Genomic DNA, 13,013 nt, shown 5'->3' on the forward strand with positions numbered 1-13,013 from the left:
AGAGGCTTTGAAAGATGAAGCGTTCACATGTTAGCAGGGCACATAAAAGGAAAAAAAGAGAGCGATGCAGGTAATGATAGAATCATTGCCGAAAGTCACAGACTTTTTAAGGTAAGGATCACCAATCTGTTCAGAATATCAGCTACTTATCAGTTATCAGCCTACCAGCAGCTAGGCTATGTGCAGCTAGGCTAGATTTGCTATGATCTGTCCAACAGTAAAATAAATCAGTTGTGATTTGAATACGTGTTGTGTGATTTGAGTTATAATCCTGTTAGTATAATAGCATATTTTGATGGGGATAATAAAATGTCTAAAACGGCATCTACTGAAGAAATTGATGAAAAGATTGTAGCCTATAATTGTCACAGTTTGGGCAGCAGACAGAGTAAGCATACTGAGGGGAATAGCAATACAAAGCTAGCGCAGATCCACATTTCTCGCTAGCTGTGTTGGGTGTGTTGTTAACCCGTGTGGATTTAAGTGAAATACTTAAGAAGTTCTGTGGTCAAGACAATGTTTTAAGGTAAGGACGCTTGATTATTAATGTTTGCCCGCCGTGGCTTGTTGTTGATGAAAGGCCCACATGATTTTGCCTTATGCAGCTACTGCTAGCGTCATTCTTTGAACTAGGTTAAGCTCATTTGTGCTAAAGGATGGGTTTATTGAAGGACTTTGATGTAGCTAGTTTCTTTTTAAAAAATCGTACGCTCAAAACAGTATGCCCATGTTCATCATGTTTAACTTTTTTCTTGATGGAGTGCATGAAATATTGTTGAGTGGTATTTCGATGCAGTCATGTCAAAAAGGCAGTTGAATGCACGGTCTTATTCAAGGAGAAGGAAGACTTGCATGATGCTTGAACATAGATTGGTAAAACAGACCCTAGAAGGACTTGGTTTCGTGTATTTCGGTCTGTAGTGTTATGAGTTTGGCCGCTGTCCATGGTGTTTACGTTTCATGTGGCCGCCGAGCCAAGTACCTTCATCATCATCATCATGTTCCCCTGTCAAAAGTTAAACTCTCTAGGGGTGCTTCTGCTGTAGCAGTTGCAGCAGTTGCTCAAAGTTTGATTTGTCCATCATCATACGTCTTATCTGTTGGGTGTCTATGCCCAGCAGATTTTCCCATTTCGTCCATTTGTAACCATTTTTGTCAAACAGGAGCTGCTTTTGCACTTGGTTATTGCCCATCCGGCAAACGTGAGCAATATATTTTAGTTGTTGTACGTAGCAGGATAGTTTTATACCCTGGGTTCCTGTCAGTTTCCGGAGGTCAGCATTGGACATCTTGTAGCTCCAGTCTATATCTTCATTTGTAGTGTTCTTTTGGTCAGGGGCATTCTTTCGTTTATATCCACCTTTAATCATTTTCCTTAGGAAGCCGTGCCACACTACCTCAATTTTGTGAATTTCACTGGATGATAGTTGCCATGCCTGTGTGCTGTACAGGAGACGAGATCGAATGCATGCCACTAGGAACTTTATACGGGTTTTTAGTAGTATTCGGTGGTCGGTTAGAACGTGTTTCAGTTCATTCCATTTCATGAATGCAGCACTTATCCTAGCATGCAGGAAGTGTGAGGATTCATCACAGTTGCTGACATTATAACTAAGATATTTAAAGGTGCGGACGTTTTTAATATTAGTGCCGCCAAGGGAAATGATACTTGGTTTACATTTGATATCCTCATTGACGTTAAAAGCCATTGTTTCTATTTTGACATATGATATTTGTAAACCAAAGCGGGTGTAGGTCTTATCATACAACTGAAGAATATTCTGAAGCTCCTCGATGGATCCAGCAAGTATGGCCTGATCATCTGCGTATAGAATCTCTGTGATGCAACCCTCTCCTGATGCTCATGCTTTTGTACACATTTCTCTTGTGGATACCTCATTTGGAATGCAATATTTGAACTTGAAGCCTGTATCTGGGTACAGTTTTGATATCTCATGCTGTGCAATCCTGACAACAAAGTCCATATAGATATTAAAAACTGATGGCGATTCTAGGGCACCTTGTCTTGCAGTGAATGTTTGTTTTCATGCCGCCGAGCTATTTTTATGTATTTTATTTTTTAAAAGGACTTGTCTGTAGGTGTGTGTGTTTTATGTTTACAACACATAGGTCTACATTAGCACATGCATGCTTGTGTGGTTATCTCTGGCCATGCCCCTGCGTGAAAGTTACGCAGTATCACTGTCCTGTCCGTGGTAATAATCAGAACCGGCTCTGTAATGATAATGCGCTCGTTCTTCTCTCCCTCTGTGGTCGGATGTGTTGAGCGATGTGAGCGTGGGCCTTGCGCAGCTACGCTGAGCCAAACGTAACCTATCGTAGGCTTCTAGGCTAATTACGCGCTGACACTGTAAATGCTTGACACGTATTGCAAATAAAATAAGAGTATTTTCCTGGCCAACGGTAAGGGTAGGGTTGACAGGTAGCCTATGAGGGGCCTAGCCCCTGGGCCATGGGTGTTGATAAAGCGCCCCTGCAGACATGGAGGAGACCGAGGAACCTGTGGTGGACGACCCTGCAGAAAACGCAATTTCTTCCAGTAATGAAGTGCACCCCTGGCCCTACATACGTGATCACTTCAGCTTCGTAGAGAAAAGGGGTGACAGTTTCATTATGCAATGCAGATTGTGTGCCCAAGAAGACAACCATTGCAGCATACAAAAATTCGACGTCTAATCTGCGCAAGCATGTTGAGGTAAGTATTGTCATTGGCATCATAATCACGGGCGCAGATAGAGGGTGGGACAGGTGGGATTCGTCCCACCCAGATTTAAATTCACCTCGTTCAGTCCCCCCCCACTTATAGGGAGGAAAAAATGTCTATGCTGTCTTTCTTTGCATAAGGCAAACCTCACGGAAAAATCAAAAGACTAATTACCATTCGGTTTATTGAGGTGCACAGCAGTGTATACATAGTTGCAACAACTCACATAAAACAAAACAAAGACTGATATTCGATTGGTTGAGCTGCGCAGACTGCACAGGTTGCGAGCTCGAGCTTGGTTGCTATGGTTACCCACAACAAGTTTGACAGGCATATCGGGGTTGGGGTTGGTTTGCTGGCAGCTTTGTCCCCCCCAGTTTTTTGTCCCCCCCAGTTCAAAAAACATATCTGCGCCCCTGATCATAATGTTTCCTTTCCATAGTAAAACCGACAATAGGCTGGTTATATTCCAAAAATAGTGGATGGCATTGCTAATGTTGAAGTAGCAACCTGTTGGTACTGTAACACAACAGTAACTAGTCTGTTATTCGGTTGGCTAATCATGCAAGCAAGTTAGCTCGCCAACCTGACGTGATCAGTCCTCCTACCATTCTGCATCCAACAGGCCAGAAAGGAATACTAAGCAAAACAAATAATGTTTGAATTGAATTGTTCAATAACACACAGTGCACACAGGCAAGCTACGAGATTTCGGTGCAACATTTCACTTTCATATTTCGTGTACAATGCTTTGTGTGTGGTCAAGGCGATGTATACGACATGACTGTGTGTATTGACCTTTTTTGTTTGTCTCAGTTTTAATGCAGCATTATCCTAAGCATTCAATTTGATACACGTCCTTTAAATAAAACATCTGGGTTGAGATGTACATATATCCTTGTTTCCTCTTCTTTTTCATTTTTGCACAACACAATAGAGGCAGAAAACACCCATTGTTAAAAGTAACGTTTTACTTTTACTTAAAGTACATTTTAAATGATCTACTTTTTACTTTTACTTGAGTAGATTTTTTGTCTAGTAACTTTACTTGTACTTAAGTAAAATTTCATCAGAGTAACAGTACTTGTACTTGAGTATAATATTTTAGTACTCTTTCCACCTCTGCTGGGGACACACAGACTGATTAGTAGCAGGAATAAGGAGAGTTTCATCTTCATGGTGAGTGTTGATGAGACTCGACTGCTCCACTCTGCACTCAGCTCATTTGCATCATGACGTCATACTCATGGAGAGACCTGAACAAGTAATTTTCTCAGGAATAAAGGCATTATGAGATACAGCACATGGAGAAATGTAAATAGAAATGGCTTCATTACTTTATTTTCTCTTCCTGTTAATGATTTAATCCCATGATGATGTCAGGGACAGGGAGGTATCATGCTGTAAGAACTGATAGTCTGATATGACTTGAAACTGAAAAGCAAAAATAATAATATCATGGTGTGGCGAGACAAAGTACAAGAGCGCCCCCTATCATCCCATTGTGTTGTCCTTTCTCCTGCAAGTTGGACACATGGAAACACGTGATCAACATATCCAGGAGTGTGAGAAATCTTTGGGGAAATTGGGTGGAAAACTTTTGAACAGTTTTTCTTTCACAAACATTTACTCACATATTACAGAGCTTTCCTGTAAGCCTGAGAAACGAGGCCCAAAGTCTGTTTTCCATGACCCCAATGTCCCAGAATCATCTGCTCACTGCTGCCATCTAGTGCCAAAAGTGAAAAGTGTGTACATGCTGAAAGAAAACCAGGACACAGTGTCATATTTAAAATGCCCACACTTAAAAAAAAAAAAAAAAAAAGTTATGTTAACTTAAAAATTCAAGGCAACTTACTGCACAGGATTTTTGAGTTTATGTGACAAATAAGATTTTTAAGTTTTGAAGAAACTTGTGCCAACTTATACTTTTGGTCTCAGGTAACTTAGGCTTCATATTCACACAAACTTATTTTTTTCAGTTTTACATTATAAGAATTCAACTTTAAGGCCATTAATCTTTCATCCAAATAAAAACTTCAAAATTTGAGTTCAATTTTCTTTTTATCCCACAATAAAACAAATAACAATCCAGTTCAAATAGCATGTTTATTTTAACATGATGGTAGCAAAACTGCAATAAAACTGTAGTGGCAGTGCTTTTTTGTTAAGTCACACATTCACTTATTTTAAGCCTGAAGCTAATTTGACAAACGAAATGTGCAAACAATTTAGTACCAGCCAATTAAAATGCTATAGCATTTAGAAGTTTTTACTTGGATGAAAGATTAGTGGCCTTAAAGTTGAATTCTTATCATGTAAAACTGAAAAAAAAAAAAAGTTTGTGTGAATATGAAGGCTGTTATCTGAGATCAAAAGTATAAGTTGGCACAACTTTCTGCAAAACTTAAAAATCTTAGTTGTCACATAAACTCAAAAATCCTGTGCAGTAAGTTGCCTTGAATTTTTAAGTTGGCGTAACTTTTTTTTTTTTACAGTGCATTCTTGCTCTTGTCTTGTTCTAGATTTCTAACCTGACTCAGTCGTACAGGTTTTTACTTTACAACCTGAAGAAGCTCTGGTCATTTCTCTCCATGGAGAACACTCAGCTGCGTGTTCAGTCCCTCCTCATGTTGAGATCAGGCGACTTCCTCCTAACAGGTCTTCCACTGGGTGGAAGCGCATCCCTGCAATTTCACCAGAACACAGCTGCATGGCTTGAGTATTTGTTCCAAAGCTGTCAATCAGGAGATTTTACACACTGCAGCCGGGCTCAGGAGATGTGGGCAGCTCCCACACACACACACACACTGACTGAAACAGCCTCAACACATGGACTGAAGTGAATTATCAAAGAAGAAAACACAAACCAGCCTTAATCTTAACAAGAGCCCTGTGGATCATGAGTCATAAAAAGCCTCAGAGCATTAATGATTCAACACCAGCTACAGTGCCTGCCAGAATTATTGGCACCTAGAAGAAAATGAGCAAAAATTATTTGCAGAAATTCCACAAGAGAAACTATTTATCTATTTTTTCCAACACAAACGATCTGCATTAAAGCCATTTTTAACTGAACTCATGTACATATTTAACATAACATTTTAAATCAAAGTAATTCTTGAAAAACTTGTATGATTTTCCAGGAAGTATGTTGTTGCCATTGTCTCCATGTCCTCAGGTAATGTATATAAAATTAGTTCATGGTGACAAAAAGGACTCATGCCATTAAAAATGCACAGTTAAACATGATTATGTCCAGATCAAAAAGTCAGATCAAAATGTATGAAATGACTGGAAATTGGTTTCCCACACATTGAACAGGATGGTGAGTGAGAAAATGTGACAAATGATGAAAACACTGAGTTTGTTTCATGTTTTTGACATAAAGAATGAACAGGTGATCTGTGGTTGGTTTTAGATTTTTCATTTTTGGAGAAAGTAAGCACAGGTGGCAGTGTGGGTTCGAGAACAGATGCATCCTGTTCCTGTGACTGTAACCGTGAGAGATGCTTTACTGATAATAATCTTATACACTGACCTACAGTTTAAATGACATATTACACTGTTAGTAAGTGTATAAATGCAATTTATATTTGATTCATGTATTATGTTTTACATTTTGTATATTACATGTGTATGATCAAAATATATTCTGGTGCATTTTAATTGCGTCTAATTTCTTTACTGCACAATACAATGGAATTCAACTCCATGGTCACCTTGTAGGAAACAAAGACTACTTTATCACTAATTTAAAATAACTGCAGGTCTACACAGGTGAAGAATGAAGACTGAGTGAAGCAGAACGATGGACAAAATGTATCAGGAGAGTAAAAATGTAATAAATTACATTAATGGTCATTTACATGGAGGCTATTTGAAATGCAAATTTTCTTGCATAAAGTTTCAATTCACAGTTTCTAATCTCTTCTCTCTCCAGCTGTGACTATCAGAGCCTGAAGCAACACACAGATACACACCGGAACACACACATTTTGAAGAAGTGAGCTCAATCAAGCGTTCAAGTTTTCTGCTTTGTTAATCAAATCAGTTCAAGCTGTTCAGATTCAAGCCACTATGAGTTCATGATTAAATGTTACACAGGAATACACATGGGCAAGAATTCAACAAACAAGCTTTCACGAATAAAATAAAATATATGGATATAAAATATCACGTGCTCGCTGATGGACTGAGGAAAGGTTAAACTGGGAATTGATCTCGACACCATGGAAAGTCTTTCACTCTGGAAACGCTGGAGAAACTCTGCTTTCAGTGATCCACATGTGGTTCTTTCAAATTGTACAGTGTGAAGTTTAGTCAACAAAAAGTGTCATATTTCACTCATCATGTGAGAGGCAGGTGATGTACAAACAGCCAAGTGTACTTCACAATTTGAAGTAAGTGTGTGTGTGCTGTCAGCTCTGGACTGAGAGAATTGTCTGCGTGTTAATGTCATTTTCATGTTGATATTTTGTCAGACTAGCAGTCGTAGAGTCATTGACTATTACTGATCATCTCAGGTGATTAATAACACACTGTCATGATCTTTTATTTTGAGTTTCAAAAGTCTGAACTAAATGAACGTTAAATATCTTCCTGGGAAGTGAGACACATGGAGTTGTTGGAAGTGAAAAAGAATTTTGCATGTCTTATTCTCAGGGATGTACATGTGCGTCTGAATTTCATTTGATTCAATCATTTATTATATATATTTTGATTTGAAAGTTTGAGACATGTCTCCATCTTCTGGTGAAAAAGTGAATAATTAATCATCAAAACTCCACTGGCACTGCGGTGAACAAAAGATTTAACAAAAAACAAAACAAACGAAAAAAACACACGAATACAAATGTAATTCAAATTAAGGAAAGGATTTGAATATATGTCTATCAAGACTCAGAGGTAAAAAAGAAAAACAGCTGAAAAAAGCTCCAATTTCCATGATCAAACAACAAGTTCATTTTTTTCCTTCTTTATTTTCCTTTTACTCACTTGCATCTATCAATTTAGAGATTAAAAAGATTCATACAAGTACAACAATACAGCAATAAAGCATGACATAATGTAAGGATTAAACGCGAGTCTAAAAGACGCCCGAAAGAGCTGATCATGCCGTCTTCACTTTGACCAGAGTCATTGAACATCCATAGACGAGAGAGATGACAAAGAGGATGATGAAGGCACAGGCCATGTTCCAGGTTTCCTCAGCCTGATCCAGTGTGCTAGTTTCAGATTTGTTCTCATCAAAGTATATCGTCTCTTCAATAAATTCTGGAAGAAAGGATGTGGAGTTATTTTGTCACTGAAGGAGAACCGAGAAGTAAAGAGCTGCTTCATGTCTCAACTTCATGAAATTAAGGGCAGAGTTTGTGCTTTTGCTCTCAGATGAAGTAAATGTATTTATACTGATTCGGATTGGTCAGGAGGTGTTGAGTCATTTGAAATTTGACTCATAGAAATCTGAGTAAACACCAAAGACGCTAGAATTCTTCAACAGAACTGTTTATGATACAGGATCGATACCAGGACTACGCTAATAGATTCCAGAAATAAATAAATAAATCACCTGTTTTGGAGATGCTGCGATTGATGGTGCCAGTGACGTGCCTGACATGGCATGTGTACGTGGCTCCAGGTGCCCATTCAGCGGCCTGGACATTCAGGTGGCTTTTAAGGCTGAATTTCCCATCAGGCCCTTTGGCAGAGCTGCTGGTGTTGTCCTCACGATGTACGCTCACACTGTTCAGGAGCCAGGTGATGTTAATGGCTGACGGGCTGAAACCATACACCAGACACACCAGCTCATCTCGACCCTGCAGCAGCTCCACAGAGGGAGGATGTTCGTTCACAGAGGCTGCAAGAAACACGCAAATAAATCAACAAAGAAAACAGCAAATCAACGAAACGAGCCGCTTCCACCAGAGACAGGACATGACACTTTACTGACCAGCTAATTCACAGGGACTTGGAGAAAATGGTTCACAAAACTGAAATAGTCAAGCTTCCTGGTTCATGGAAGGAGACGCCAGTGTCAGTGCTTTGGAACAGCCAGAGGTAAAGCTGTTGCTTTAAGTTGAAGGATGGATGTTATACTGTGTTTCAGAACTTTTCAGTAAAAAGCTGCAATTTCAAGAGAAAGTGAGAATACGACTGTTTATAGCTGTGGGTGAGAACTAACCTGTTATGCAGCCATTCCACAATATTTAATTTCACTACAAATGGATAAAGTATCACGGTAGTTTTTTTTTTTTTAATGAATGAATTGTCATTGTTGGCAAATTGCTGTACACTGTAAAAATGATTTTGTGGGGTTGTATATTTTACTGATAAAAAATGATTATTTTTTCCACAAAAAAAAAAATAGGTAAGCAAAGGTAATCGATTGCAAGGGGTAGATCATACAGGCGCTACCTATTAATATAGAGTATAAACTTCTAATGGTGAGAAATGAGTAAACTACACCCAATTGAACTGATGAAAATGGATTAAATAATAATCAGAAATATTAGGCAGGAAATACTGTAACGCAATAGGTAGGGTATAACTACCTAAAATGACTAAAATATAGCCTACTCGATTCTACGCGCAATGATTCATGGGAGCATGCTCGTACCGTGCTCATGATTCAGCAGAAAACAGCACTCATGCATGCAGTGCTCCCAGAAGAAGAGACTGGAGCGAGTGTGCGTGTCTTCGTCTCGAAGGGAATTGCGAATTAACAGTTACAAGGACGCAAACAGTTGAGCAGGATTTATTTATTTTTTTTTTTTTTTGTTGTGTGTGTGTCAGTTGACCTGAATGTCTGGCAGAAAAGAGAACCATTTAAGAGATATGAACACATGTAGCATCACTCCACATTCTAAGTTATTCTGATTTATGTGAATACTGTCTAAACTTGTCTTAGGGGGAAGAGTGCTAAATATGTACAAGAATAACCTTTTCTTAAACTTTTATCTTTATCTTGGCACTAACTGTTTTTTTGGGGAAGGTTTTTACCTTTGGTACAGCAGAGAGAGAGTGAACTGCTTTTACTCAGGTTAAGCTACACACAAACAGATTTCTCTGGTCTTTTTTGAACACACACACACACACACACACACACACACACACACACACACAGAGCTTGTGTTGTGTCAGTGGCTTAATCTGAATAATTGGTAAAACACACTGAGTGAGTGCTGCAGGTGTTCATATTTTTCTTAAATTGTTCTTAGTTAGGGCGGCACGGTGGTGTAGTGGTTAGCGCTGTCGCCTCACAGCAAGAAGGTCCTGGGTTCGAGCCCCGGGGCCGGCGAGGGCCCTTCTGTGTGGAGTTTGCATGTTCTCCCCGTGTCCGCGTGGGTTTCCTCCGGGTGCTCCGGTTTCCCCCACAGTCCAAAGACATGCAGGTTAGGTTAACTGGTGACTCTAAATTGACCGTAGGTGTGAATGTGAGTGTGAATGGTTGTCTGTGTCTATGTGTCAGCCCTGTGATGACCTGGCGACTTGTCCAGGGTGTACCCCGCCTTTCGCCCGTAGTCAGCTGGGATAGGCTCCAGCTTGCCTGCGACCCTGTAGAAGGATAAAGCGGCTAGAGATAATGTGATGTGATGTGATGTTCTTAGTTATTCTCATTTGTATGAATACGTGTGCAAACTTCTCTAAGGGGAAAAACAGTTGTGTGGTGTATTTTTTTCTATTTTTGTAACAGCTTTTATTGTTTTTTATATCTACACTGTGCCCTCCACTCCTGTGTGTCTCATATATAAACAGTCTCACACAGGGATGGAGAACAGTGGGGGGGGGGGGGGGGCTTTTTCTCTAGTCTTGCCTTGTTCTCTGGTTGGTTAATAAAAATACCGAATTACAGTTGATTTCTTCTGTGTCTGTTAAATTATTTCATTCTGTTAAGATATGGCTAGTTAATAGGAATAAGAATAATATAAAAGTAAAAGAATCAGAATAAATTAAAAATAATAATAAATAAATAGCTATTTTAAAAGGCTATATGAAATGAGTAAATGTTACCCCATTTTTATCAGTAACTGTTACTTTGATATACTCAGTAAGACCAAGTGATTTTTTTTTTAGTATATCATAACTACTGGAATTGGTTAATCTTTACTGAAAATGTAGGGGTAAATAATACTCTATTTAGGTGAGTGTAAATACTTGCACTAATTTTATTGAGTAAATTCTATAGGTTGCTTTTTACAGTGTAATAAAAGAAGAATAAACATGACACTTTGAGACATGCTTTTATGATTTTCCTATCAGAGCATGCCTCCAAGTGTTATATTTTTGGAAAAAGTGGCATCGAAGCCCTCAACATGCTTTGGGAGTCTGATGTCAGGTGTGTGTGATAAATGAATGCAATGTGATATGGACTAAATCATATTTATGGCTGTTCACATTCATAAAAATAATGAATTTCAGAAACTGAGTCAAGCACAGAAATGGTTTTCTTCTCTTTTCACAGAAAACTCAATAAAATGGTTCCTTAAAGGTCAGTGTTTGTGAGCACTTGCCTCTGGTTTTTGAGATGTTGTGTTGCTGTGCGTTCTTGGAACAGAGATGTTTCACCTCACAGGAAACAGTTGTGTCTTTTTCCCACTCTGCAGCCGGAATGTTGAGAACACTTTGGACGCTCTGTGTTCCATTGCTGTGCTCTTTAGGAGTTTGTGTGGTCGCATTCTGAGAGTAATTGTCCTTTCCTACTTTCCAAATAATGGAGAAGTCCTTGAGCCTGCGGCCCAACAGCAGACAGGTGACGGGGACCAAATCCTTGGTTCTCATATCACTGATGGAGGGACCCAACAGGTAAACCTGTGCCATCGGAGCAGAAGCTGGAGTCACTGGAGATAAAGACATGATATTAGTCTAGAGACGGACGTCGACAAGATCTACATTTGGTATCAACATCATGAACTTTTTGGACACGTGGTCCTTTATTCGAATACCTGCACAGACACTGGTGGTCTTCTGAACAGGTTTGTGATCCTGATCGCTGACCTCACATGTAAATTCTCCTCCATTATTCCACTCCTGCTGTGGAAGCGATATCTCGCTGGACACTTTCACACGCCCGTCTGCTTGCACTGTTACTTCACGGAGATCATTCAGCACAGATTTGGGGAGCCATTTGATCTTTGGGTTAAGTCCAGTTCCAGAGCAAAGAAGTTTTTGTGTCTTCGATGCAGATTTATCCACAGTGGAAACAACTGAAAGTTCCACTGAAGGGTCACCTGGAGAGAGGAGACGCTCAAACATTTGAGCACAAACTGGAAGGATTTCATTTCTGGCTCCACTGATTTGTTCCTGTAAATATTACCGATATTCAAACAGTAAAGACATTGAGGTTGAAATATTTCTCACCAAAAATGTTTCCTGTAGAATTGGACTCCCACTTATTGGTACTGCTTTGCTGAATCTGACAGGTGTAACGTTGGTCTTTGGATCGTGTCGTTTTGGAAACAGTGAAACGTGCAGTCAGAGTGTCCTGGCCTTTGGGCAGGTCCACATACTGAGTATCAGAGAGCTTGGCTTCATTGGCCTGGAGGATGACGGCGAGCTCACCAGAGGGCAGATCTCTTGCGGCACACACCAGCACCGCGCTGTCTCCCTTCTCTCCGTCTGTAAGGATCCTCCTGATCACCACTGTCGGAGTTTTCTGCACAGGTTCTGAGGAACATCAGGGAAAGGTTTTTCATTTCACATTTTTGATGAAATTAAAATATTTTAAGTGACTTTTCCAAAGTGGAACCAGTTGAGGATGATCCCCATGTACCTAAATTCATGTATCTACTCTTTTAATCAATAATGTACTGTATGTGAGGCAACCTGGACAATTCCGTCACACATCAAGTTGTAAAGTGTTGCCTTTTGTATCTTGCTTCTTGCAATATAAATGAACATAAAGATTAGAAATACAAGTTTAAATTATATCCATTATATCCTTACCTGTAGTATTGATCGTCTCCTCTACTTTGTTGAAACATGGATGTTTAGCGATGCATGTGATTTTCTGCAAGGTTTTCCAGTCTGCTGTAGAGATGGTCAGATTGCTGACCGTCTTGCCCAGTCTCGTCGCTTCTGTGCTCGTCGTGTCTTTCTTTTCCTTTCCGTCTACAAGCCATGACACTTGGGTGTTGAACATAGTCTCAACAACACAGGAGACTGTTATTTCTGAATCTGTCAATACTGACACGAGACGAGGTTTCTCCAGACGTATCAGCGGTTTGGATGTCGGATGAGCTGCAATACAGTATATCAGCGCAAGCTTGTTCACTTCAATTTTGAAATC

The 13,013-nt window shown here is 39.6% G+C and overlaps 1 protein-coding gene across 1 annotated transcript in view; it reads right to left on the reverse strand.

Moving 5' to 3' along the window:
- Window positions 1-7,687: 7,687 nt before the first annotated feature.
- Window positions 7,688-13,013, reverse strand: part of LOC132868323 (titin-like) — a 139,323-nt gene continuing 133,997 nt past the window's right edge. Inside the window, exons 10-15 of the mRNA XM_060901188.1 lie at window positions 12,671-12,964; window positions 12,086-12,391; window positions 11,671-11,955; window positions 11,239-11,565; window positions 8,298-8,585; window positions 7,688-8,002 (exon numbers count right to left, since the gene is read on the reverse strand). Of these exons, the coding sequence (XP_060757171.1) occupies window positions 7,839-8,002; window positions 8,298-8,585; window positions 11,239-11,565; window positions 11,671-11,955; window positions 12,086-12,391; window positions 12,671-12,964 (1,664 nt within the window). The 3' untranslated portion in view covers window positions 7,688-7,838. The remainder of the gene's footprint in view (window positions 8,003-8,297; window positions 8,586-11,238; window positions 11,566-11,670; window positions 11,956-12,085; window positions 12,392-12,670; window positions 12,965-13,013) is intronic.

The sequence above is a fragment of the Neoarius graeffei genome, chromosome 20, assembly GCF_027579695.1.
Source record: "Neoarius graeffei isolate fNeoGra1 chromosome 20, fNeoGra1.pri, whole genome shotgun sequence".
Taxonomy (NCBI): Eukaryota; Metazoa; Chordata; class Actinopteri; order Siluriformes; family Ariidae; genus Neoarius; species Neoarius graeffei.